The 22885-nt window shown below is 47.8% G+C and overlaps 1 protein-coding gene across 3 annotated transcripts in view; it reads right to left on the bottom strand.

Moving 5' to 3' along the window:
* Window positions 1-22373, bottom strand: part of LOC147602832 (eukaryotic translation initiation factor 4E-1-like) — a 74430-nt gene extending 52057 nt beyond the window's left edge. For 2 of the 3 annotated variants that reach the window (XR_015265690.1, XM_086797155.1), the window contains exons 1-2: window positions 22082-22371; window positions 21605-21773 (exon numbers count right to left, since the gene is read on the bottom strand). Coding sequence is in view for 2 of the 3 variants with exons in the window: in XM_086797155.1 (XP_086653281.1) it covers window positions 21605-21773; window positions 22082-22305 (393 nt within the window). In the remaining variant the exon portion in view is untranslated. Of the gene's footprint in view, window positions 1-21604; window positions 21774-22081 lie in introns of all 3 variants that reach the window. The other variant, XM_086797154.1, reaches the window with a different exon arrangement.
* Window positions 22374-22885: the final 512 nt, after the last annotated feature.

Below are 22885 nucleotides of genomic sequence, written 5' to 3'. Positions count from 1 at the left end.
TCTTTACCTTTCCCTTTCTTGGCGACCTCGATCCATTTCTCGGCCTCGTCCATCTTCTTTTGTGTCTTTGTGATCACCTCCACCCATGAAGATGTCTTCTCTTTATGTTGCTCCTCCTCCTCTCGAATGATCCTCATTTGTTCCTTGATGGTAGTCAGCTCTTCAATCAAGGAGGGCTGAAATTCTCCATCCTCAAGCTTGCTTTTTGAAGTGGCTTCCGACTCCTTTTTGAGGGCTGAGATTTCAGCCGCTTGACTTTTAGCATGCAGTTTGGCCTCCACTAGTTCCTCCCTTAAGGCTGAAATCTCAGCCTCTTGCTTGGAAGATCTCTCTTCGAGCTCTTGGATTTTGTCAAATCCCTTCTCAAGTTTGGAGAGGCGGTTTATGATTGCGGTAACGGAAGAGTCGACCATCTTCTTGTTTTCTTTGATAATTGTGCCGAGCTTGTCCTCCACCTTCACGAGCTCCTCTTTAAACCCGGTCTTGGCCATGACTTTTTGCAGAACTTCCCACAGCCAATGGACTGAAAGTCAATCCATGACAGCAGCACGAAACAACAGCAACAGGGAGGGGGGGGGTCAAGTCATGCAGGGGGAAAGGGAAAGAGAGGAGATTCAGCGGAGAGAGAGAGTTATGTTGCTGCCTTGGGGGCCTGAGGAGGGGTGGGTGAGGACAGGGAGGCGGAACAGAGTGAAGCGAAGAGAGAGAACGAACGTGGGAACAGGCGGGAGGGAGGCGGAACAGAGTGAAGCGAAGAGAGAGAACGAACGTGGGAACAGGCAGGAGGGAGGCGGAACAGAGTGAAGCGAAGAGAGAGAACGAACGTGGGAACCGGCGGGAGGGAGGCGGAACAGAGTGAAGCGAAGAGAGAGAACGAACGTGGGGATGCGGAACAGAGTGAAGCGAAGAGAGAGAAAAGAGAAAAACAGGCGGGAGGGAGGCGGAACAGAGTGAAGTGAAGAGAGAGAGAGAGAGAGAGACCCCTTGGCTGTTAGCCCCTCGGTGCTTCCTTCAGCTCACCTTCTTCAAGAGAGATAGAGAGAGACCCACAATGACTGCTTCCACATATGCAACCACCTGGCGTAGAGAGCCTCCCATCTGAAACTCATGTGGCTGCCCAACTATCTGCAGAGAAATTCCTGCTTGACGCCTCCCTGGCTACCCATCACTGGTTGCCCATCTGGTTGCCTGCTTGGCTGCCCTATACTGCCCGTCTGTAGTCCACAACCAGCCGTAGCAGCATACCTGGCGTCAGCAGCGGCACACCTAGCGTCAGCAGCGGGCACACCTAGCGTCAGCAGCGGGCAGCAACGGCACATGCAGCAACATCAGCGCGGCAGCAATAGCACTCAGCGGCGGCGGCGGCGGCGGCGGCGACGGCTGTACCTGGCGGCGGCGGCGGCGGCGGCGGCGGCGGCTCTGTAGGCGGCGGCGATGCTTGTACCCTGCAGCAGCGGTGGCGGTTCTGTACCCGGCAGCAGCGGCGGTACCTGGCGGCGCCTGACGGCAGCGGCTGTACATGGCGGCAGCGGCGACTGTAGTAGTACCTGATGGCGGCAGCCCTATACCTAGCGGCGATACCACCACCCCATGCGCAGTAGCGTCCCTGTACAGCAGCGCCACGTAGACCATCAGCCACCCTGAAGATCTATACGGCGATCTCCCCACACAGCTTCCTCATGTTCGCCACCCTTATAAAGAAAACGATTCGCTTTCTTCTCAAAAACGCCAACGCAAATTTTTTAAGAAAACACATGCTTTACAATAATATTTTAATCATCAAAGGTTTTAAAAACCTTATAACTTTTAAAGTTCCTTTTTGTCCCCTTTCACACTTGGGCTGGCCACCAACATGGGTTTCCTTTTCACATCTAACTGATGCATGTTCACACTTGTCCATCTCGTGCCCGTGCCCGTGCCTGTGCCTGTGCCCACCTGCTTGTTGTCCAGAGGGAAAAACACAGGGTCGCAACATACCCCCCTTTTTAAAAAAATAGCAAGCGTCCTCGATTGCACTCAATAACACAGTAAGCATCCAATGAAGAAGGATTCCCCATATGACCAAAGCAATGCCCCTCCGGTGCATATGGGTGATGAAACAATCATCCTGAACAATAAGGCCAAACCGTCACATCAAAGTGACAAACAACTCTTGCTTGTTCCTTCAGAACCTGTAGCAGAAGTCTAAAACCAAAACACGTAACCTGTGTTAGCCAAAAACAAATGCATGACACATATATACATTCGCAAACAATATGCTCCTCAAGATGCTCTACCTACTCCAAAATAACGGTCTCAGGGTTGCTTGCAAGCCTTACACCCATGGTTATCCACGACTGGAGGTACAACATGAGCATATGAAAGCACTCAATGCATCCAAACAATACATCCACTACGTACTTCCCACATATGTCCCTCTTGATGCTTTACCCACTCTGCTCATGGCCATTCCGCAGGAGCCATACTCATTCAGTGATACACCATGAACATAGTAAAGTACCTGATGTATCATACCAACATACATGCATCTCATCCTGACACATCTAGAGTATTACCCAATGTATTCTCAATGGTACCAGGATCCAATGGCACCAGAATACCATAATACCTCAAAAAGTGTATCAATACATGCACAGATAGAGTTCCATATAACTATGAACCAAACCAACTCTAGGACTGCTCGCAAGACTTATGCCCTTCATAGAGTCTCGAAGTGTTAGCTCAGGTTGCTGCAAACTTTGAGCTCAACCAAACCATATCATTCCAAAGGAGACCAACTCCACAAATAGCATCATCTCAATATTCAATTGACCGATCCTGTGGTCAAAAACAGCCAGAACCATATGACAAAGATCAATGTCCCAATCTTCCTCAGTCATACTTTAGTTCCAAAGGCAAAAACCATTTCTAGTTGCAGTTATAGTTCATGGTGCGGCCGAATGTGAACCATACCCAACTTTACCATCTCATGTGACTAGTACACAATATCATAGAAGTCCCATACGCAGATGTACTGTCAGCCTCAGTACCTCGGGTGAATACAAAGATATCACCAATCGACTTCTAGATGAAAAACTGAGCCTGTCTGTAAAAAGGGAGTGGAGGTGCTACCCCCCTCTTGAGCATCAGGCAATGCTCCAAACCCATGCTCTGCTGAACCTAAATGAGCCGTCGCAAGAGTCGGCTCCAACTCAAAGACATCAAGATAAAGCTGCAATACCTTAGGTGAATCTGCTAAGTCACCCACCCTCCGCCATCCACTTCGCATCCATCGGTGAATAGTTCTTTAAACTTCACAAGATAGCGACGGGAAACTTTACCTTGTACCTTCCTTTCCTTATGTGCCAGTATTTGCTCAGGAATAAGAAACTCATCAAGTTCCTCTGCTTCCATCTGAGCCTCATCTGATACGTCCACAGGCACCCAAAACCTGCTTGCACTCCACCCAAGTGGTAAGCACAAGTCCCTAATGAAGCATAGTAGATCACCACTGCTAAACATAGAAAGAAGATGCCTTCCGAACCCATGAAGCCTCCGTGAAGATACCACCGATGACAAAGTGTCGAAAGCCATAGCCTTCAACCCGTCTTTTGCACCATAACACTTCAACTGCTTCTTGATATAGGCAAAGACATACAATCCTACACTGTCTCTTGCACTTCCTTTTTACTTTTCACATGTTGAAGCTTTTGATGTGACAACCACGGGCTCGCCTCCTTGAGAAAGTAGACGATATCCCCCGGCAATGGAACCATGAAACCGGCCTTCAAAAATCTGACGGGTGGTGGAACAAACACTCACACACAAAACACTTCATCACCCATAGGAACTTGGAAAAGAAAAACAAACAGGGGAGCTAAAGTGCTCCTGCAAATAATACAAGGACACCGATTGGCCCCAAAACGCAGTGGCGCCCCTTGCGGTATTTCTTTACTTGATCAAATAAGAGTACAAAGTACAATTTGTCAAATCCTTTACCAATAGGATTCCTTTTAGCTTTCACCCAAGACTTTCCAAATAAGAACTCTCGTTATCACAGCGAAGCATTCCATAGAGAAGGCACACATGTACAACACCTCCCTGCTAGAAAAGGTCTTCCCCATCTCTACCATGGATCCCACAACCCCTTCCCAATCAACAATAGTGTTGAACCAAACCACATGTCCTTCCTATAGTCACAGCTTGCATGTAACCTCAAGAAAACTAGAACCTGTTCACAAGAATCCAGAGAATTGCTTTCCACACGAAACCAAAGACCTCTATCTGATAAACCATAGACCTGTATCCATAAACCATAGGCCTGTATCCTCGATACCAAAGTCTTGCTTCTTCTCGAAAGACCAATGTCCTGTTTCCATGACAGATAAATCCACATATGCACCATCCAATCACGATGCTAAAAACCCACAGAGAGAAAGATAGAGGATGTGTCAAGCAATCCCTAAATACACATAGGTCCAAGGCGAAGAAAAACACATCTCTTCCAAGAACATCATCCTGTGCATCTTAACTTGATCCTCTTCATCCCAATCTCGTAAACAAAGCATGCTTGCGAAGAGAGAGAGAGAGAGAGAGAGAGATCACCCCTTGGCTGTTAGCCCCTCGGTGCTTCCTTCAGCTCACCTTCTCCAAGAGAGAGAGAGACCCACGCTGACTGCTTCCACACATGCAACCACTTGGCGTAGAGAGCCTCCCATCTGAAACTCGTGTGGGTGCCCAACTATCTGCAGAGAAATTCCTGCTTGACGCCTCCCTGGCTACCCATCACTGGTTGCCCATCTGGTTGCCTGCTTGGCTGCCCTATATTGCTTGTCTGTAGTCCACAACCGGCGGTAGCAGCACACCTGGCGGCAGCAGCACATGCAGCGTGGCAGCAACAGCACTCAACGGCGGCGACTGTACCCAACGGCGGCAACAGCAGCAGCGGCGGTACCTGTACATGGTGGCGGCAGCGACGGTACCCGACGGCTGCAGCGGTTCTGTACCCGACGGCGATGCATGTACCCTACGGCGGTGGCAATTCTGTACCCGACGACAACGGCGGTACCTAGCGGCACCTGGCGGTAGCAGCGGTACATGGTGGCAGCGGCGGCTGTACATAGCGACAGCGGCGGCTGTAGTAGTACCTGATGGCGGCAGCCCTGTACCTGGCGGCGACACCACCACCCAGAGTCAGGACTAAGCCTTAAGGAGGCAGAATACATGGACGGACTCAAATGAGTCAATGACAAAAAAGTGCTGAAGACTAGAGGCTAGAGCTAAGTAGTAAGGCCCATGAATCATGATCCATGAATGTTCATCCACGTGAAGTGCTCGCCTCATGGTCATGGGTAGCTTGTGCCAAAGAAGCATCAAGCTCATCCTCAGTCTCATCCTCACTGGTATGCTGCTCCTGCACCTCATCCTCTTGTTGCTCTTCTTGTTGACTCATCTCCCACTCGGTGAAGGAATCTGCCTTCTTGGTCACGCTCTTGCAAAGCATTCGCAAGTTCGCGCTGACGAAGACAAGGTCATTGGCACGCTCTACCCCGAGTCGGTTCCTCTTCCTAGAGGCAATGTGGCTGTAGGTACTCCAAAGTTGCTCCAAGCAAGAGGAGCTGACGGCCTGGCTAAGTATGCGGATGGCAAGCTGTTGCAGCTCCGGTCCATCTGAACCAAAGTCCTCCCACCATAGAGCAGCACCAACTTTGGAGCGGTCAACCTCTGCATCATGACAGCCATAGGAGCCATGAAATGACCTGTACATCGAAAGCTGGTCCCTGATCTTGCGCCTAAACGATGCATCAGGCACAAGACGATCCAAGACGATCCTCTATCCAGCGCTCACCTCCCAGTCGCTCTCCTGCTTGTTGCCTTGGAATTCTGGGTCCACCACATAAGCTGCTGCATGCAATGGAGAGTAGTAGGAATTCCACCTTCCTAGACACAAGGCATGGATCTCCTCGTATCTATCTTCGTCAGGCACGAAGTCTTTCAACTTCTCTATCATGCGATCCATGGCCTCGTAGACCTTGCCTATGCATGGTTGCATAGCATCTAGGTGGACTATGGGCCTCACCATAGCATCTGTGGTCTTCACACGCTCCCACCAAGAGGCGTCATCCGCCCGTAGCCTACACTCTTGGCCAATGTTTGTATGGGACTCTTGCGTGGCAACAAACTCGTCGCTAAGGAAAAGCCCCCTCAAAGCACCGCTACAATCCTTCAACCGGCCCAACATGAGAAAGTTGTAGGCAAACCGGGTGTCGGAATATTTGAGGAGAGAGAGACAGGACCTCTTGTTCAACTCATGCCGAAGTCTTTGGTGGTTGAGGACAAAGGAGACCATGGTGTTGGCCTCCTCAATGAGCGGGCTGATCCATGGTAATGCCCCGATGTCCTTGAGGAGGTTGTTTAGGCAATGAGCCATACAAAAGGACACCGTGACATGTCCATACATACCTTGGAGAATAGCTCCCGCCACCCTATTGGAAGGCTCCCCATCCGCAACAAAGCCCACTACATGCTCGGGGCCAACCATCTCCATGGTGGTAGCCCACTCCGCCGCAAGCACATCCGTGCTCTTCCCAGAGCTGGATGCATCATGAGATGAGATGAAGTACATCTCTCCGCGGGAATATGCAACCATGCCGTGAATACTCCTCTTGCGGGTGTCACTCCATCCATCCACAATGAGGGAGACTCCGTTCCTCTCCCATTGCCGCTTTGTGTTGTCGGCCCCTTGCTCTACAATGCGCTTCTCCTTCTCGAGCAATGTAGTGCGCAAGCTTTCGGATTGGGGGGCGTATAGGTTGAGCCATACTCCCCAATCTTCTTAACCATGACCTTGAAGTATTCCGACCTATTCAAGAAAGTAATTTACTAATGAGAAGGGGACTAGGATGATGAAAACATGAATGATGAATTGGCAATGATCAATTGCACTAACCTAGCCGCTTGAAAGGCAATGTGGTCATGGAAGAAGAAGCGGGCCACCGCCATATCCACCTCCTCCTTCAACTTGGGGTTCCAATTCTCCCCAAGTGTAGATTGTCGCCGTGGGACACGTAATGATTGAGAGGCCGTGGAGATGGAGGGTGCCGGCGTCGTGGATGGAGTAACATTCCGACTTGATGGTGAAGGTGATGGTGTGCATGATCCTGATCCACCACATGACTCCATTGTAGAGGCTTGAGTTCCTCTCCCCATCATCGTGGGATCCACGGCCACTCGTGGTGTCCTTGTCGCTTCGACCACTTCGTAGACGCTAAGCTTGTCAAGAAGTTCCCGTCTCTTCACGGGCGTGACATTCGTGCAAAACCTCACCTCATGCCCACTCTCATGCAAGAGGTGGGCTCGCACTTTGTCGGCACCACCGGTTCGCCGGTACGGGCAAAGCTTGCATACCCATGGCCAAGAACCGCCTCCATGAACGGATGTGGTGTAGTTAACCTCCTCCCACCATGTCCATCCCGTTGTCCTTCTACGAGAAGCCCCGACACGTGAGGAGGATGCCATGGTTGAAGATGGCTTTGTTGGGTTTTATGCTGTGTATGCACCCAGAGGAGTGCTAGTGATCATCAGTAGATTACTGGGGCACTTTTTACTTCAGTTAGTGGAGGTTTTTTCCCCCAGTTTAGTTCAGTTTCACTTATATGCAGTTTATAAGTGTTTTGGTCCACCCGGCACATTTATGGCCGGACATGTGAACACTTATCTTTTAGGGTCACTATCATGTGGCTATTGTACTTCACTTTTCTCATCATTGAAGCATACTGAAGTCGTGTTCACTCCTCTCTTGGTTTCCACGCCTGATTGTCTTCTGTAAACCCTAACCCTAACATCCAATCCCTTCAATTGGTATCAGAGCATTGAAGCTCTGCATTGCCCTGCCCGTACACTGCCAAGCTTTTGTTGCTGCTCCCCGTACAGCATCCGTACATCCAGTCAAGCGCCGCCTACAACTTCTGTACCACGTCGCCTTCAGTCGGGTACTGCAACAGCCATCGCCTTCAGTTACTGTACCTGCCCGTACAGTCAAGCGCAGCCACCATCACCTGTGCGCCGTCAGGTAACCTCTGCGCCTGCTGCCCGTACCTGGTCGCCTTCAATCGGGTACTGCAAGTCGTCGCCTACAACTACTATACTGCGCAGCCTTCAGCCCGTACACCTGTGCGCCGCCTACTGTACCTGCTTCGAATGATTGCGCCTGTCATCGCCTGTACCTGAAATGTACTTCTGAACCTGCAGCGCACGCGTATACTGTACCTGCTTTGAAGACTGCGCCTTTGTACAAACCTGCGCAGGACAGTACTGTGGAACTGGTCACCCTGCTCCGTACAGTGCACAGTACAGTACACGACTGCAATAGTACAGTCAAAGTACCTGCACAGTACAGTCGACCAGAATCTGCTACGTCAACATTTGACTGCAGTTTAGTCTACTGCTTTCGTACATGCTTCCGTACAGCACCTCGACTGAGTTGCTGAGTACCTGCACAATACAGAAGTGGTAAGCATTACATATTTTGAATACTCGGCATTTTTATTTTCTCTGTGAAAATATACAGGCACAACAGGCAGATTTTCTAGCAAGGAAATATACAGGTTTTTTGCAGAGTTTGGGTGCAGCAAATTTGGGCATTTTTGGGGCATTTTGGCCTTGTGTACGCCATTTGCTGCTCTACTCAGTCATTGGTGCATTGAGCTGCACATTCAGAGGATTGAGAGTGCAGGCAGATTTGGGTGAACTGTATTCAGTGGAGTACAGTTATTATCAGGGTTTCTGCTATTGGGTTTTTTGGTAAACAGGTACAACATTGTGCGTAAAGCATAATGGCAAATCAACAGCTATGTATTCACATATTTGTCTAAGGAAGACAAATTGGATGGCACGAACTACTCCTTGTGGAGTTTTATGCTGAAAAATGTGCTTGTGGCAAAAGGTCTTTGGGATTTTGTTAGTGGTGATGAACCACGTCCAGGTCCATTGGCTCCAGAGACTCCTCCCCAAGGAGGTGCTCGTGGACGAGGACAACAGGTACAGGCTCCAGGACAGCCATTGCCTGTTCAGAGAACAAATGCTCAAAAGACATGGGATGCCAGGGATGCACAAGCTTTGTCACTCATTGCATTGTCAGTACAGAGGTCCATTATACCTCATATTCGTTCAGCTGGCTCTTCACAGAATGCATGGGTGACTTTGGAGCAAATGTATGCTGCTCGTAATGAGGCTAGGATCTCATTTTTGAAAAGAGAGCTGGAAAATCAGAAAATGAATGAAGGAGATGATATGTCTAGCCACTTAAACAAGCTGCAGGATTTGAAAGAGCAACTCATCAATGTGGATGAGATTATTCCTGAGACACAGCTTGTGTCCACCATCTTGCACTCTTTGCCAAGATCTTACTTGGCTTTTCATACCTCTTTGAATCTCAGCATGAGGAATGCTGTTGAACCCCTCAAGTATCAGGAACTTGTTGCTCTCTTACTACAAGAGGAGCAAATGAGGAAGAATATGAATATGAACACAAATGCTGAACAAGCATTTACTACAGGTCAAAAGGGGAAAGGAAAAACTCAGCCAAAGAGTGCAAATCAAAACTCAGGTGATGGTGGTTCTTCACAGGATACCAAGAAAGGTGATGGACAGCCCAAGAAGAAGGGCAAATGTCATTACTGTAAGAAGCCAGGTCACTACATCACGGAATGTAGGAAGAGGATTGCCAAAGAGAAGGCAAAGGAAGCTGGGATGTCTGTTAATGATGCTTCTAAAGCTCCTCCAGAGACTGCTTCTTTTGTTGAGGACAGGGATTACTGTTTTTATACATGCAGCTATGATGCCTCATGGTCTTCACAGGCACTCAGTTTGACAGAGCATGCATGTACTTGGTATTTTGATAGTGGTGCCTCAAAGCATATCACATCTCGCAGGGATTTGTTTAGTCATGTTGGCCCTGCCCCTGTTGGCAAAACTGTTCAGTGTGCAAACAATGCTTCATATCCAGTTCGTGGCATTGGGGAGATTCAGCTCACAGCCATTGATGGCTCCATTCTCCGCCTTACAGATGCCTTATATGTACCAGGGATAAAGAAGAATTTGTTGTCCATTTCTTCTTTAGCACATTGTGGAATGCAAGTCCACTTTGTGATGATAAATGCATGGTCAGAGACAAAGCTAATGCCTTGACCTTGATGCTTACTGGTACACTATGTCATGGACTTTATCAGTTGGATGCATTTCAGCCAGTGGATCAGTCTGCTTATCATGCATTCACTCTTACTCCAGCTATGGTTGATGCGGAGTTATGGCATGCTCGCATGGGGCATGTAAATTTTGGTAGTCTTATGCTTATGCAGCGACATAATATGTTTACAGATCTACCTCTCATGGAGAAGCCTCCAGATCACATTTGTGAAGGATGTATTTTGGGAAAAATGCACAGGTTTTCCTTCCCACGTGATCAGGCTCTAAGAGCAACTGCAAAGTTGCAACTTATACACAGTGATCTTTGTGGTCCCATGCAGACGAAGTCATTAGGTGGTTGCTTCTATTTTGCAACATTTATTGATGACTTCTCTCGTATATGCTGGGTCTATCCTTTGACACAGAAATCACAGGTATATGATGCATTTTTGGCCTTTGTAGCACTTGCTGAGACAGAGTCAGGATGCAAGGTAAAGACTCTCCGTTCTGACCGAGAGGGGGAATATATGTCACATATGCTGAATTCCTTTCTTGGGAGTAGAGGTATAAAACATCAGTATACTACTCCTTACACTCCACAGCAGAATGGGGTTGCAGAAAGGAAGAATCGGTCACTCATGGAGATGACCAGATGTATGCTAAAGGCAAAAAGACTACCACATATCTTTTGGGTGGAAGCAGTAATGTGTGCTTGTCATATTTTGAATCGCTGTCCCACAAAGGCATTGGTTTCTATTACTCCTTTTGAGGCTTGGCATGGCCGCAAGCCTTCTGTATCGCATTTTCGTATCTTTGGGTGTCTTGCATATGCACACATACCCAAAGAGTTGAGGAGGAAGCTGGATGATAAAGCCACAAAATGCATTTTTGTTGGGTATAGCCGTGAGAGCAAGGGCTACAAGTTATATGACCCACTATCCAGGAAGATATTCATCAGTCGGGATGTGATTTTTGATGAAAAATCAGCAATATCCATGGCTGGTTATGAGGCAAATCAGGCTAAAAATGATGTGTTTGAAGGTCTACTACCCATGGAGTTTCATTCCACAGTTGGTGATCCAACTCATGAGGGTACTGGACAGCCAGCAAATGATGTAGGTGGTGCAGAAATTCAGCAGCCAAATGAGCCAGAAGCTGAACCAAATATGGGACAGCAGGCACCACAGGTCAGACATATACCTAGATGGTATTTAAGGACATTACAGGACAGCCATTTAGAGGGTCCTCTTGCTGGTCGTACTCGTAGGGGAACAAGGACCAATGAGCATGCACACATCATGGATTTGAATCTGGTTATGGCAGCCAGTTTACAGGATGATGATGAGCCTGATTCATTTGTGGATGCACGAGATAATGTGCATTGGAACAAAGCCATGCAGGATGAGCTTGATTCTATTAAAAAGAATCAAACATGGGATTTGGTTGATCTGCCCAAAGGCAAGAAAGCAATTGGTACTAAATGGGTCTATAAGTTGAAAAGACATGCAGATGGATCCATTGACAGGTACAAAGCCCGTCTAGTTGCAAAGGGCTATGCACAGAAGAAGGGCATTGATTATGAGGAGACATTTGCTCCTACATCCCGCATGTCGACACTTAGGTGTGTCATTGCATTGGCTGCACATCGTGGTTGGGTTGTTCACCAGTTGGACATAAAGACTGCATTCCTACATGGGGACCTCAAGGAGGAAGTTTGTGTATTTCAGCCCATGGGATTTGCAGAACATGGTCATGAGGGGAAAGTATGCAGGCTGAAAAAGGCCTTGTATGGTTTGAAACAAGCTCCACGAGCTTGGTATGCAAAAATAGATGCTTTTCTACTCACTCAGGGATTTGTGAACAGTCCATCAGAAGCCACTCTGTATGTAAAGAAAGAAGAGACAGATCTGCTGGTCATCAGTCTTTATGTGGATGATCTCTTGCTCATGGGATCAAATGATGACAAAATTGCAGCTTTTAAGGAGATACTGCAACAGACATTTGACATGTCTGACTTGGGCCTTGTACATTACTATTTGGGCATACAGTTTGTGCAGGATAACAGAGGCATTGGGTTGTTGCAATCACGTTATGTTGCTAAACTTCTGGAGAAGTTTAAATTTCAGGATTGCAAGCCTATTAGTACTCCTATGGAGCCTGGGATGAAACTGTCACTACAAGATGACAGTGTTTCCTTTGATGCCACTACATATGCTCAGGCTGTTGGGTGCCTCATTTACTTGTGTAATACAAGGCCAGATATTCAGTATGCAGTCTCTCAGTTGAGCAGATTCATGCACAGCCCACGGTTGTCACATTGGCAAGCTGTGAAGCGTGTATTCCGTTATTTGCAGGGTACCTTGTCTCTTGGATTGCTTTATCCTGAGGGGGGTGACATGCAGTTACACGCTTACAGTGATTCAGATTGGGCTGGTGATTTTGATACCAGACATTCCACTAGTGGAAATTGTTTCTTCCTTGGCGCTTCATGCATTTCTTGGCTAAGCAAGAAACAGACCACAGTGGCCACTTCGTCTTGTGAGGCAGAGTACAGAGCAGCCTACACTACTACTGTTGAGTGTGTTTGGCTACGTCGTCTTATGACTGATATGGATATTTCAGTGGAGGAGCCTACACCTATCTATACTGATAGTCAGAGTGCCATTGCTGTGGCCAGGAATCCTGTGTTTCATGCTCGCACGAAACACATTGAGATTCACTATCATTTTGTTCGGGAGAGACTCCAGGCAGGAGATATCAGTCTGATCTACTATCCTACAGATCAGAATGTGGCAGACATCTTCACCAAGGCATTACCACGTCCGAAATTTGAAGCATTCCGCGATGCTTTGAATTTGTTTCCTTTTGGTGGATGATGTACAGTGATCACATATCACTCCAGGGGAGTTTGTTGGGTTTTATGCTGTGTATGCACCCAGAGGAGTGCTAGTGATCATCAGTAGATTACTGGGGCACTTTTTACTTCAGTTAGTGGAGGTTTTTTCCCCCAGTTTAGTTCAGTTTCACTTATATGCAGTTTATAAGTGTTTTGGTCCACCCGGCACATTTATGGCCGGACATGTGAACACTTATCTTTTAGGGTCACTATCATGTGGCTATTGTACTTCACTTTTCTCATCATTGAAGCATACTGAAGTCGTGTTCACTCCTCTCTTGGTTTCCACGCCTGATTGTCTTCTGTAAACCCTAACCCTAACATCCAATCCCTTCAAGCTTGACTCTTGAGCCTTGAGGAATGAGAGAGAGAGAGAGAGAGAGAGAGAGAGAGAGAGAGCCTAGAGGCTAGAGGCCTAGAGCCTAGACTCTAGAGGCTTGGAAGTTGGAAGACTCAAGAGGCTTGAAAGTTGAGGGAGAGGTGAACCGTGAGAGAGAGAGAGAGAGAGAGAGAGAGAGAGAGAGACCTAGAGCCTAGAGTCTTGGAAGTTGGAAGACTCAAGAGGCTTGAGGGAGAGGTGAGAGAGAGAGAGAGAGAGAGAGTCTAGATTCTAGAATCTAGATAGTAGGGCGGCGGCCCTCGGGCCTTGTGTGAGAGCCTAGAGGCTTGGAACTTGGAAGTTGGAAGCTTGAGCCTTGAAAGCTTGAGCCTTGAGAGTTGTGTGTGCTTGTAGCCTTGTAGAGGCTTGTTCTTATATAGATAGGCAACAGAGAGAGAGAGGGCCATACCTCAAAGGCTCAAGGCCATGGCCCAAGGCCAAGCCAACAGCCATAAACGGGAAGCGCAACGGCAAAAAACGGCGAGCAACGGCTCTCTGCCGTCCCCTCGTAGAGCCGTCCCCGTCGCCGTCCCCTATGAGAAACGTGCCGTGGGGGACGTCCGTCCGTCCCCGTCGCTATTCCGTCCCGAATCGCCGTCCCCGCGTTCCAAGCAGCCGTCCCCTCCGTCCCCTGTGACTATGGCCCTGAACATTTTATCTGATTCAACTGACCAGATGGGTATTTCTTCCAATCTAGTTGCGGCTCATGTGTGTGCATGACTTTGATTTTACCTTTGGATGACTTGTCTTGTTTGCCTGGACAATGCCTAAGATTTTTGCCTGCGTTGTCCATGGGGCCGAGGACGCCTGGGCACCCTGTGGTCGTGTATGTGCACACCTGTTTGGGACTAACAGGTGATCTACATGTGTTTTACAGGTGGTAAGTGTTCCCAAAAACCCAATTTACGGCTTTACGATTTCACATACTAATAATTATGGGTACAGGTTCACACACACTTATAAGTGACCGGACAACTTATAAGTTGTACACACTAGACTGGACTTATTAATACATGTGGCAGCCATAAGGCGGGCACTGGATCAAATTTGTACCAACCTCTTGTAGGCGCCTCCTCCTAGATCAATAAAGCACACGATTCAGCTATTTTCAGCGGATAGACTCTATTACGAGGGAAGAACTCAGATTTGGGGGATGCGCATGCTTTCCTGGTGTGCATGAGAGCTGGTCGACTGGTTTTCAGCCTGCTGGCAGCCAACTACAGCTATTTACCACGACGGATATCCGCCAGGTGTATGAGAGATGCTGGCCGACTCCGCCTGGATGTTTCCCACTGCTGGCCGGCTGTTTTACAGCACTGAAAAACAGCTGTACAGGTCATAAAAAACAGGGGGAAGAGCTGGTCGATTTTGGCTGGACAGCTTCTCTACTAACCAGAGACTTACCGGCTCGAGTACTGTTGCTGGTCGCTTCCTCCTGTGGCTACTAAGGGCTAGTCGACTGTTGTGAAGAGCCTCTCCAGGCTGGTCGACTTGCCCTGTGAGACATACAGGAGGAACGTGAAGATTCAAGGTTGTTCCTTGCTGATGTGGGAGTGCTATGGGCTGTCCATACTACATAGTTGTCCTGCATGTGCTTGATGCCGGAAGTGCCCTCTTGTGCTGAGGATCGTCAACAAGTTCTGCATATGTTTTTGTTTTGCTTTCATACTGTACTAGAAGAGATAGGTGCTAGCCAGTGGAGAATCCCTGGGCACCTTTGAAGTTGTACTTGGAAGCAAACTCCTTTTTGGTAATCTAAACATAATGGGGGGGGGGGCGGTGGCGGGGGGTTCAGCCTATCTTCTGGCCCCTAGTGTGGTGTAGTGTGCAGAGTTGTCATCTTCTTTCATCTGGCATGCCTATGTGTATTTCTCAGTTTTCATGATTGATAAGATTTCCGTGTTACAGTTGCCCTTCCATTTATAGGACACAATCCTAGTGACCACAGCTATGACTTCTTCAGTAGAGGTTAGGGTCACATCGGATGAGGTTGAGGATCATCCACTAATTTCTTCCTCCGTTAACATTGCAGATGATCATGCCTACCCTCTCCATGGTGTTGATGATATTTCTCTGGGTTCCTCTCCTATGCTACAAGATATGCTTTCAGAGGAGGATTCCGCTTCTTATGTTCTAGAGGAGGCATCTTCAGAGGGTTCTATGGAATTCTCATTGGTGGTTACTTCCACTATTTTAGAGTCTATTTTGGTTCAGACTTCAACCCTAGCGGATTCAGTTATCCCTAATGATCCTCTTGTGCCAGAGGTTACTTCATTTCCTCCTTCTCCAGAGAAGGATTGATCGTCTGAAGATCATCTTTCTCCTATTGTTGGAGAATCTTTACCCCGGACAGTATTTTCATCTAGCGTACCTTTGGTGGATTTAGGAGTTGCTACCTCTGCGGTGTCACATGCACTCTGCACTCAGTGCATGGTGACAAGATGGCTCATCATCAGAAGTGCAACAGTTGTACAATTTTAGAACCCAATAGGATGATATTTGTCGTACGCCGTGACCCCATTGTACATCCTCAGTCCAGGATAAGTCAGGCACGAGCTACGTAGGTCATTCCTCAGCCTTAGTGGGTCAGTCAGTCAGTCAAGTCCCTTAACCCACTTGGAGAGAATCATTCATGCATGTAGAGTCAGTAGAAGCCTTAGGGTTTGCATCAGAAAGCACTCTGCATCTTGCATAATATGCATACATAGGCCTGTGCATCATTTAGAACATCCCCAAAGCCTTAGGGAATTTACTGGGATTTATCTGGTATTTTTTCCATATTTATTAGTATTTATTTAGCATTATTTGCATTATTGGGCATTTATAAATATTAACTTTATTAAATGACCAACCTCCAGTTAGTATAAATAGGCTTGCCTAGAGCCTCTTTTCCTCATTCAGTCTTCATTGTGCTAAGAGCTCTCCTCCTTCTTGCTTTCAGCCCAAGACTAATCCAGCCCTAGAGCCCATAAGCTTTCTTCTCCAGCCCTTGAGAACCATAGCTTCAGCCCAGCCCTAGGCGCCTGCCTTCAGCATCATTCAGCCCTGAATTCAGCATCAGTTCAGGCCCACAGTTCAGCATAGTTCTACGCCAGCAAACAGTGCCTCTTCTCTGCGTTTTTGCCCAGCCGTACAGCAGCAGTCCTGCGTTTCAGTACAGCAGCAGTTTGCAGCCCTGTTTCTCATGCGTTTCAGTCCACAGCATCCTCAACACTTCAGCGTTTCTGTCCACAGCAGATTCCAGCCCTGAAGGTTCAGTCTACAGCAGTTTCCAGCCCTGAATCTGCTGTTTGCATCAGTGTCCAGCATTCTGTGCATCATCCACACATTCAGCAGTCATCTGGTGAAGGTAACACAGCATTCATATGTGTTTTCAGCATTCTAACAGTGTGTAGAACAGTCCACCTTCTTCTTCTTTGAGCCTCAGGTGTGCAGCCCTTCCTCGTGCCCTTGGGAAGAGTGCATAGGCTCGAGATCAAGTCATCGAGGTGTTTCTACAGCAGTGTACAGATCAGCCGCTCTCCGATCCTCCGAGATCTTGCGTTTGGCTTATCTACAGTCCAAAGTCATTCTCTCTAGAGTAATAAAGCAAATACTATCTCGTTATCGGGATAGGGGGCCCTTCCGTGGGTAATTCGGGACCCAATCTGGTGTACAATTCTCATATCTCTCTCTCTCATCTCTTTAAAGTTTGAAGTAATGAAATGGATTGCTAAACTCACGAAACTCAGGATACAGAAGACGGTGTGAGCATTTGTGTGACAGGATCAACCAATACAAAGACTCCTGCTGCATATCACATGCGGTTTCTCTGGTGATTGCTCTATTGGTGGTGGTTTCTAGCCCTTCTCCAAGCATTTTGGTGTCACCGACTCCTACTTCACCAATACCTACAGTGGTTTCTTCAGAGGAGGAGGAGGAGTCTCCTACGCTACCGATACTTGTTGCAGATACAGAGGAGGTACCATTTTCCTTGGAGCTCCCCGTGGTTCCCTCTTGAGAATAACTTCTTCTAGATTGATCCCAATGATGCTTCTTCATCACTTGCTTTGGATGTGTCCATTACTGCAACTTGTACCTCTTCCTTCCGATTCAGGCGGAGGTGTTCTTCTTCGTCCAGTATTCGTCAATCCTTTTCAGTCTTCCATGCTTCATAGAACATTGATCAACCAAAGGATCCCACGGACTGAACTTCGGCTACTTTTGGAGTTCTTACTTCAGCGTGCTGGTATTGGATGAACCCTCTGGCGCTGAAGAGGAGGTGTTGGATGATATCATCTCCAGATGGTCTACATCACTATTTTCAAGCTTGTATTGGCTATTTATGAGGCCTAGCATTGGCATATATTAGCAAATATTTTTCTACCATTTTTTAGGTATTTCATAGCATTTTATGCTACTGTCGAGCTGTCGGCCTGGTGCAACTGGCCGAGGGAGTATATAAGGGCTGACCCCCTTTCCCCCATTTTCATCTCATTCTTTTGCATCAAGATGAGGTCATTAGCAGCTGCTTCTACTTCTTATCATTAGTATAGCACCTACTACGGGCTTCCCTCGTGCTCAGTTTTCAACAATAAACATTAGTTTCCAACATTTACAGGTCTTGTACCTGGGCCTACATCTGTGTTTTCTATTTGCTTCACTTTCTTTCAGTGCAAAGATAAAAGATTTACTAGATGCATGACTTGTTTTTGTGTCTTGCATGCTTGCCTATGTTCGGTCTCGTAGCGCTGGAGATGCCCAGAACTACTGGCGAGACTATGTGGATGCCTTTGCTTGTTGATTGGCGATTGGCTTTGCAGCACCAAAATTGGCCATTGAAAGGTTCAAAAACCATGTCAAATGCTTAGTTATGTTTTTATAAGGTGGAGTGTTCACACCCACATTAAAAATGGGTGTGAACACCACAATGGGCATCCCAACTTTTAAGTCATTTATATAGAAAGACTTATGCCCTTTTACGAAGGCTTGTGATACTTAAAATAAAACAAATAAAAAGATGGTAAACAAAGTAACGATGGCCACGTGGGAAATTTATGGAGCCTTCGCTTGCATACAGCAAGGTGGCCGACGTACGAGGAGGACGACAGCCGACTAGCGTGAGACTCGCTCTCTTCAAACTAGCAAAAACTTAAGCGAAAGAATACCCAACTCTCTCCTTCTCCTACAGCCGGCGAAATGAAGTGACTAGGTACATTGGATGCTCTTTTTTGTCTCCCACACGCAAGACAATTGAAGCGTTGATGCTATCTCGCACACAAGAAAATTAAAGCAAGGAGAACCCTCTACTCTCAGCTGGTGGACTGAAGCAAACGGACTCCTTCGCTTTCTCTCTCCTACAGCCAATGGACTGAAGCGAAAGGAATCCTATCTCTATCTCACTAAGACCACTTGTTCACTAATTTCAGTAATATTTACTCAAATCTTTCATTGCTCAATGTTCTCGCTTAAATTTTAAACCACAACTAGCCTTCAACGCATAGTCACAGGGGACGGAGGGGACGGCTGCTTGGAACACGGGGACGGCGATTTCAGACGGAACAGCGACGGGGACGCACGGGGACGGACGGACGTCCCCCGTTCCTCACAGGGGACGGGGACGCCGGTCGGGGATGGCTCTACGAGGGGACGACAGAGAGCCGTTGCTCGTCGTTTTTTGCTGTTGCGCTTCCCGTTTCTAGCCGTTTATGGCTGTTGGCTTGGCCTTGGGCCTTGGCCCTTGAGCCTTTGAGGCTTGGCCCTCTCTCTCTCTCTTGCCCTTGAGGCTTTCCTCTCTCTCTCTCTTGCCTATCTATATAAGAACAAGCCTCTACAAGGCTACAAGCACACACAACTCTCAAGGCTCAAGCTTTCAAGGCTCAAGCTTCTTCTAGCTTCCAACTTCCAAGTTCCAAGCCTCTAGGCTCTCACACAAGGCCCGAGGCGGTTCTCGGCCATGGGTATGCAAGCTTTGCCCGTACCGACGAACGGGTGGCGCCGACAAAGTGCGAGCCCACCTCTTGCATGAGAGTGGGCATGAGGTGAGGTTTTGCACGAATGTCACGCCCGAGAAGAGACGGGAACTTCTTGACAAGCTTAGCGTCTACGAAGCGGTCGAAGCGACAAGAAGGACACCACGAGTGGCCGTGGATCCCGCGACGATGGGGAGAGGAACTCAAGCCTCTACAATGGAGTCATGTGGTGGATCAGGATCATGCACACCATCACCTTCACCATCAAGTCGGAATGTTACTCCATCCACGACGCCGGCACCCTCCATCTCCACGGCCTCTCAATCATTACGTGGCCCACGGCGACAATCTACACTTGGGGAGAATTGGAACCCCAAGTTGAAGGAGGAGGTGGATATGGCGGTGGCCCGCTTCTTCTTCCACGACCACATTGCCTTTCAAGCGGCTAGGTAAGTGCAATCGATCATTGCCAATTCATCATTCATGTTTTCATCATCCTAGTCCCCTTCTCATTAGTAAATTACTTTCTTGAATAGGTCGGAATACTTCAAGGTCATGGTTAAGAAGATTGGGGAGTATGGCTCAACCTATACGGCCCCCTCATCTGAGAGCTTGCGCACTACATTGCTCGAGAAGGAGAAGCGCATTGTAGAGCAAGCGGCCGACAACACAAAGCGGCAATGGGAGAGGAACGGAGTCTCCCTCATTGTGGATGGATGGAGTGACACCCGCAAGAGGAGTATTCACGGCATGGTTGCATATTCCCGCGGAGAGATGTACTTCATCTCATCTCATGATGCATCCGGCTCTGGGAAGAGCGCGGATGTGCTTGCGGCGGAGTGGACTACCACCATGGAGATCGTTGGCCCCGAGCATGTAGTGGGCTTTGTTGCGGATGGGGAGCCTTCCAATAGGGTGGCGGGAGCTATTCTCCAAGGTATGTATGGACATGTCACGGTGTCCTTCTGTATGGCTCATTGCCTAAACAACCTCCTCAAGGACATCGGGGCATTAACATGGATCAGCCCACTCATTGAGGAGGCCAACACCATGGTCTCCTTTGTCCTCAATCATCAAAGACTTCGGCATGAGTTCAACAAGAGGTCCTGTCTCTCTCTCCTCAAATATTCCGACACTCGGTTTGCCTACAACTTTCTCATGTTGGGCCGGTTGAAGGATTGTAGCGGTGCTTTGAGGGGGCTTTTCCTTAGCGACGAGTTTGTCGCCATGCAAGAGTCCCATACAAACACTAGCCGATTAGGCGCAAGATCAGGGACCAGCTTTTGATGTACAAGTCATTTCATGGCTGCTATGGCTGTCATGATGCACAGGTTGACCGCTCCAAAGTTGGTGCTGCTCTATGGTGGGAGGACTTTGGTTCAGATGGACCAGAGCTGCAACAGCTTGCCATCCGCATACTTAGCCAGGCCGTTAGCTCCTCTTGCTTGGAGCAACTTTGGAGTACCTACAGCCACATTGCCTCTAGGCAGAGGAACCGACTCGGGGTAGAGCGTGCCAATGACCTTGTCTTCGTCAGCACGAACTTGCGAATGCTTTGCAGAGCGTGACCAAGAAGGCAGATTCCTTCACCGAGTGGGAGATGAGTCAACAAGAAGAGCAACAAGAGGATGAGGTGCAGGAGCAGCATGCCAATGAGGATGAGCTTGATGCTTCTTTGGCACAAGCTACCCATGACCATGAGGCGAGCACTTCACGTGGATGAACATTCATGGATCATGATTCATAGGCCTTACTACTTAGCTCTAGCCTCTAGCCTCTAGTCTTCAGCACTTTTTTGTCATTGACTCATTTGAGTCCGTCCATGTATTCTGCCTCCTTAAGGCTTAGTCCTGATTCCTGACTCTTAAGTCATGACTCGTTTTGTATCTACTTCATTATTAATATGACTCAAAAGCTTACCATTTTAGTGTAAATTTGTGCTCATTTTGATGTACTTCCAAAGTCGAATAAGTGTAGAGTAGAAAGATTTTAAAAAAAAGTATTTTTTGAGTGCCGTTCCCTCCCCTGTCCCCGTTCCCTACTTATGGCCGTCCCCCGTCCCGTCCCCGATCCCCGTCCCTTGTGACTATGCTTCAAGGATCTGCATGCCCTTAGCCCTAGCTAGTCTATTGAGCAAGACATTCATTGGTTAGCCAATACACGCTACATCAGAAAGTTACCATGGATATTCTAAAAACTACAGGTAGCACATACCGTGTTAAGCCAGTAGATGTCGACAAGCTTCCCTCGACTGCACACGATTGTCCACTTTCCACCGTTGGCACAGTTTGGATCCTCCCATTGTGGAGAGATTCCCTCCTTGAAACAGTGAAAATCGGTTCCTTGGACCAAACGGCTGGGCTGAATGACATTATTATACAGACTGCAAGCAAGTATAATGCATAAACCTCAGCGTTGATAATGCAAAAACCCTGCCAATGCACAATGAATGCAGAAACCCTAATACGGACATTGATTGAGAAAAGTTCACAAGACTGTCCCGCACAGTTTGCCCTTAATTGCATGGAGTGTGCCATCAACTGTACCCTGACACAGGCTAACCCTAAAACCTGATTTTTTTAGTACGGATGCAAAATCAACTTGTACATAATTGTACGGCCCGGTGTTGATCCTACCCTTAAAAAGATGATTAACGATACCAGGCGATTGCGTGAGGAAACATCAGATTACCACCAAAAGTCCTCGACGGTCGAAAAGGTATAGACCGGGCGAAGAGCGCTGCCCCAGCTGCTCTGCTTGCTCTTGCCTGTGTTGTCAAACCAGATGGTCCAGCCGTGCTCCAGGGGGTGTTTCTTCGAAGACTCTGCAAGTTGAGAGGCATCCTCGTGGGACACGGCTTCTGCGCTGTTGCCAAAAGCGTCTCCTGGTGTAGGGTTAACGGCAACTTCCGCCATAGCTACAAAACAATTCTAAAGTAAAAGCTGTGTGAATATATATATGGGTGCCAAATATATATATATAAATCTCGCATTACAAAATATATATATATATATATATGGGTGCCAAATTTTGTTCTCCATTAATTTATTTTGAGACAATGAAGATACAAATTTTTGAATGTCGGACCTTAGACAATAGAGGACTTATACACGTTGCACTTTTGGAGCCTTTGAGTTCTGGACTTTTACTCTACCGATACGAGCTAAGCAACGTGCCTAACTTCCGTGTGTACCGACGGCTACCAAAAAACGGCAAAAGTTGTCATGCACTTGTCTAGTGATGGCTGAATAAGCCCCTCTTGAGTCTCTGTCTCTCTCTCTCTCTCTCTCTCTCTCTCTCTCTCTCTCTCTCTCTCTCTCTCTCTCACACACACACACACAGAGATGGGGACATACTTGAGAGAGGCGGATTGGAAGAGGATATAGGATAGATAGACTGCACGTGATCGGAGAATCATATAAATCAAAAATCTCCTTGCAAAGCCCCTTGAGCTCGACGTCATGCGCGGATATACGTGTTAAGAGGTCATCATGC

The sequence above is a fragment of the Cibotium barometz genome, chromosome 65 (genome assembly GCF_041138505.1).
Source record: "Cibotium barometz isolate CiBa-2024 chromosome 65, ASM4113850v1, whole genome shotgun sequence".
Taxonomy (NCBI): Eukaryota; Viridiplantae; Streptophyta; class Polypodiopsida; order Cyatheales; family Cibotiaceae; genus Cibotium; species Cibotium barometz.
This window is presented reverse-complemented; position numbering and strand designations above follow the sequence as displayed.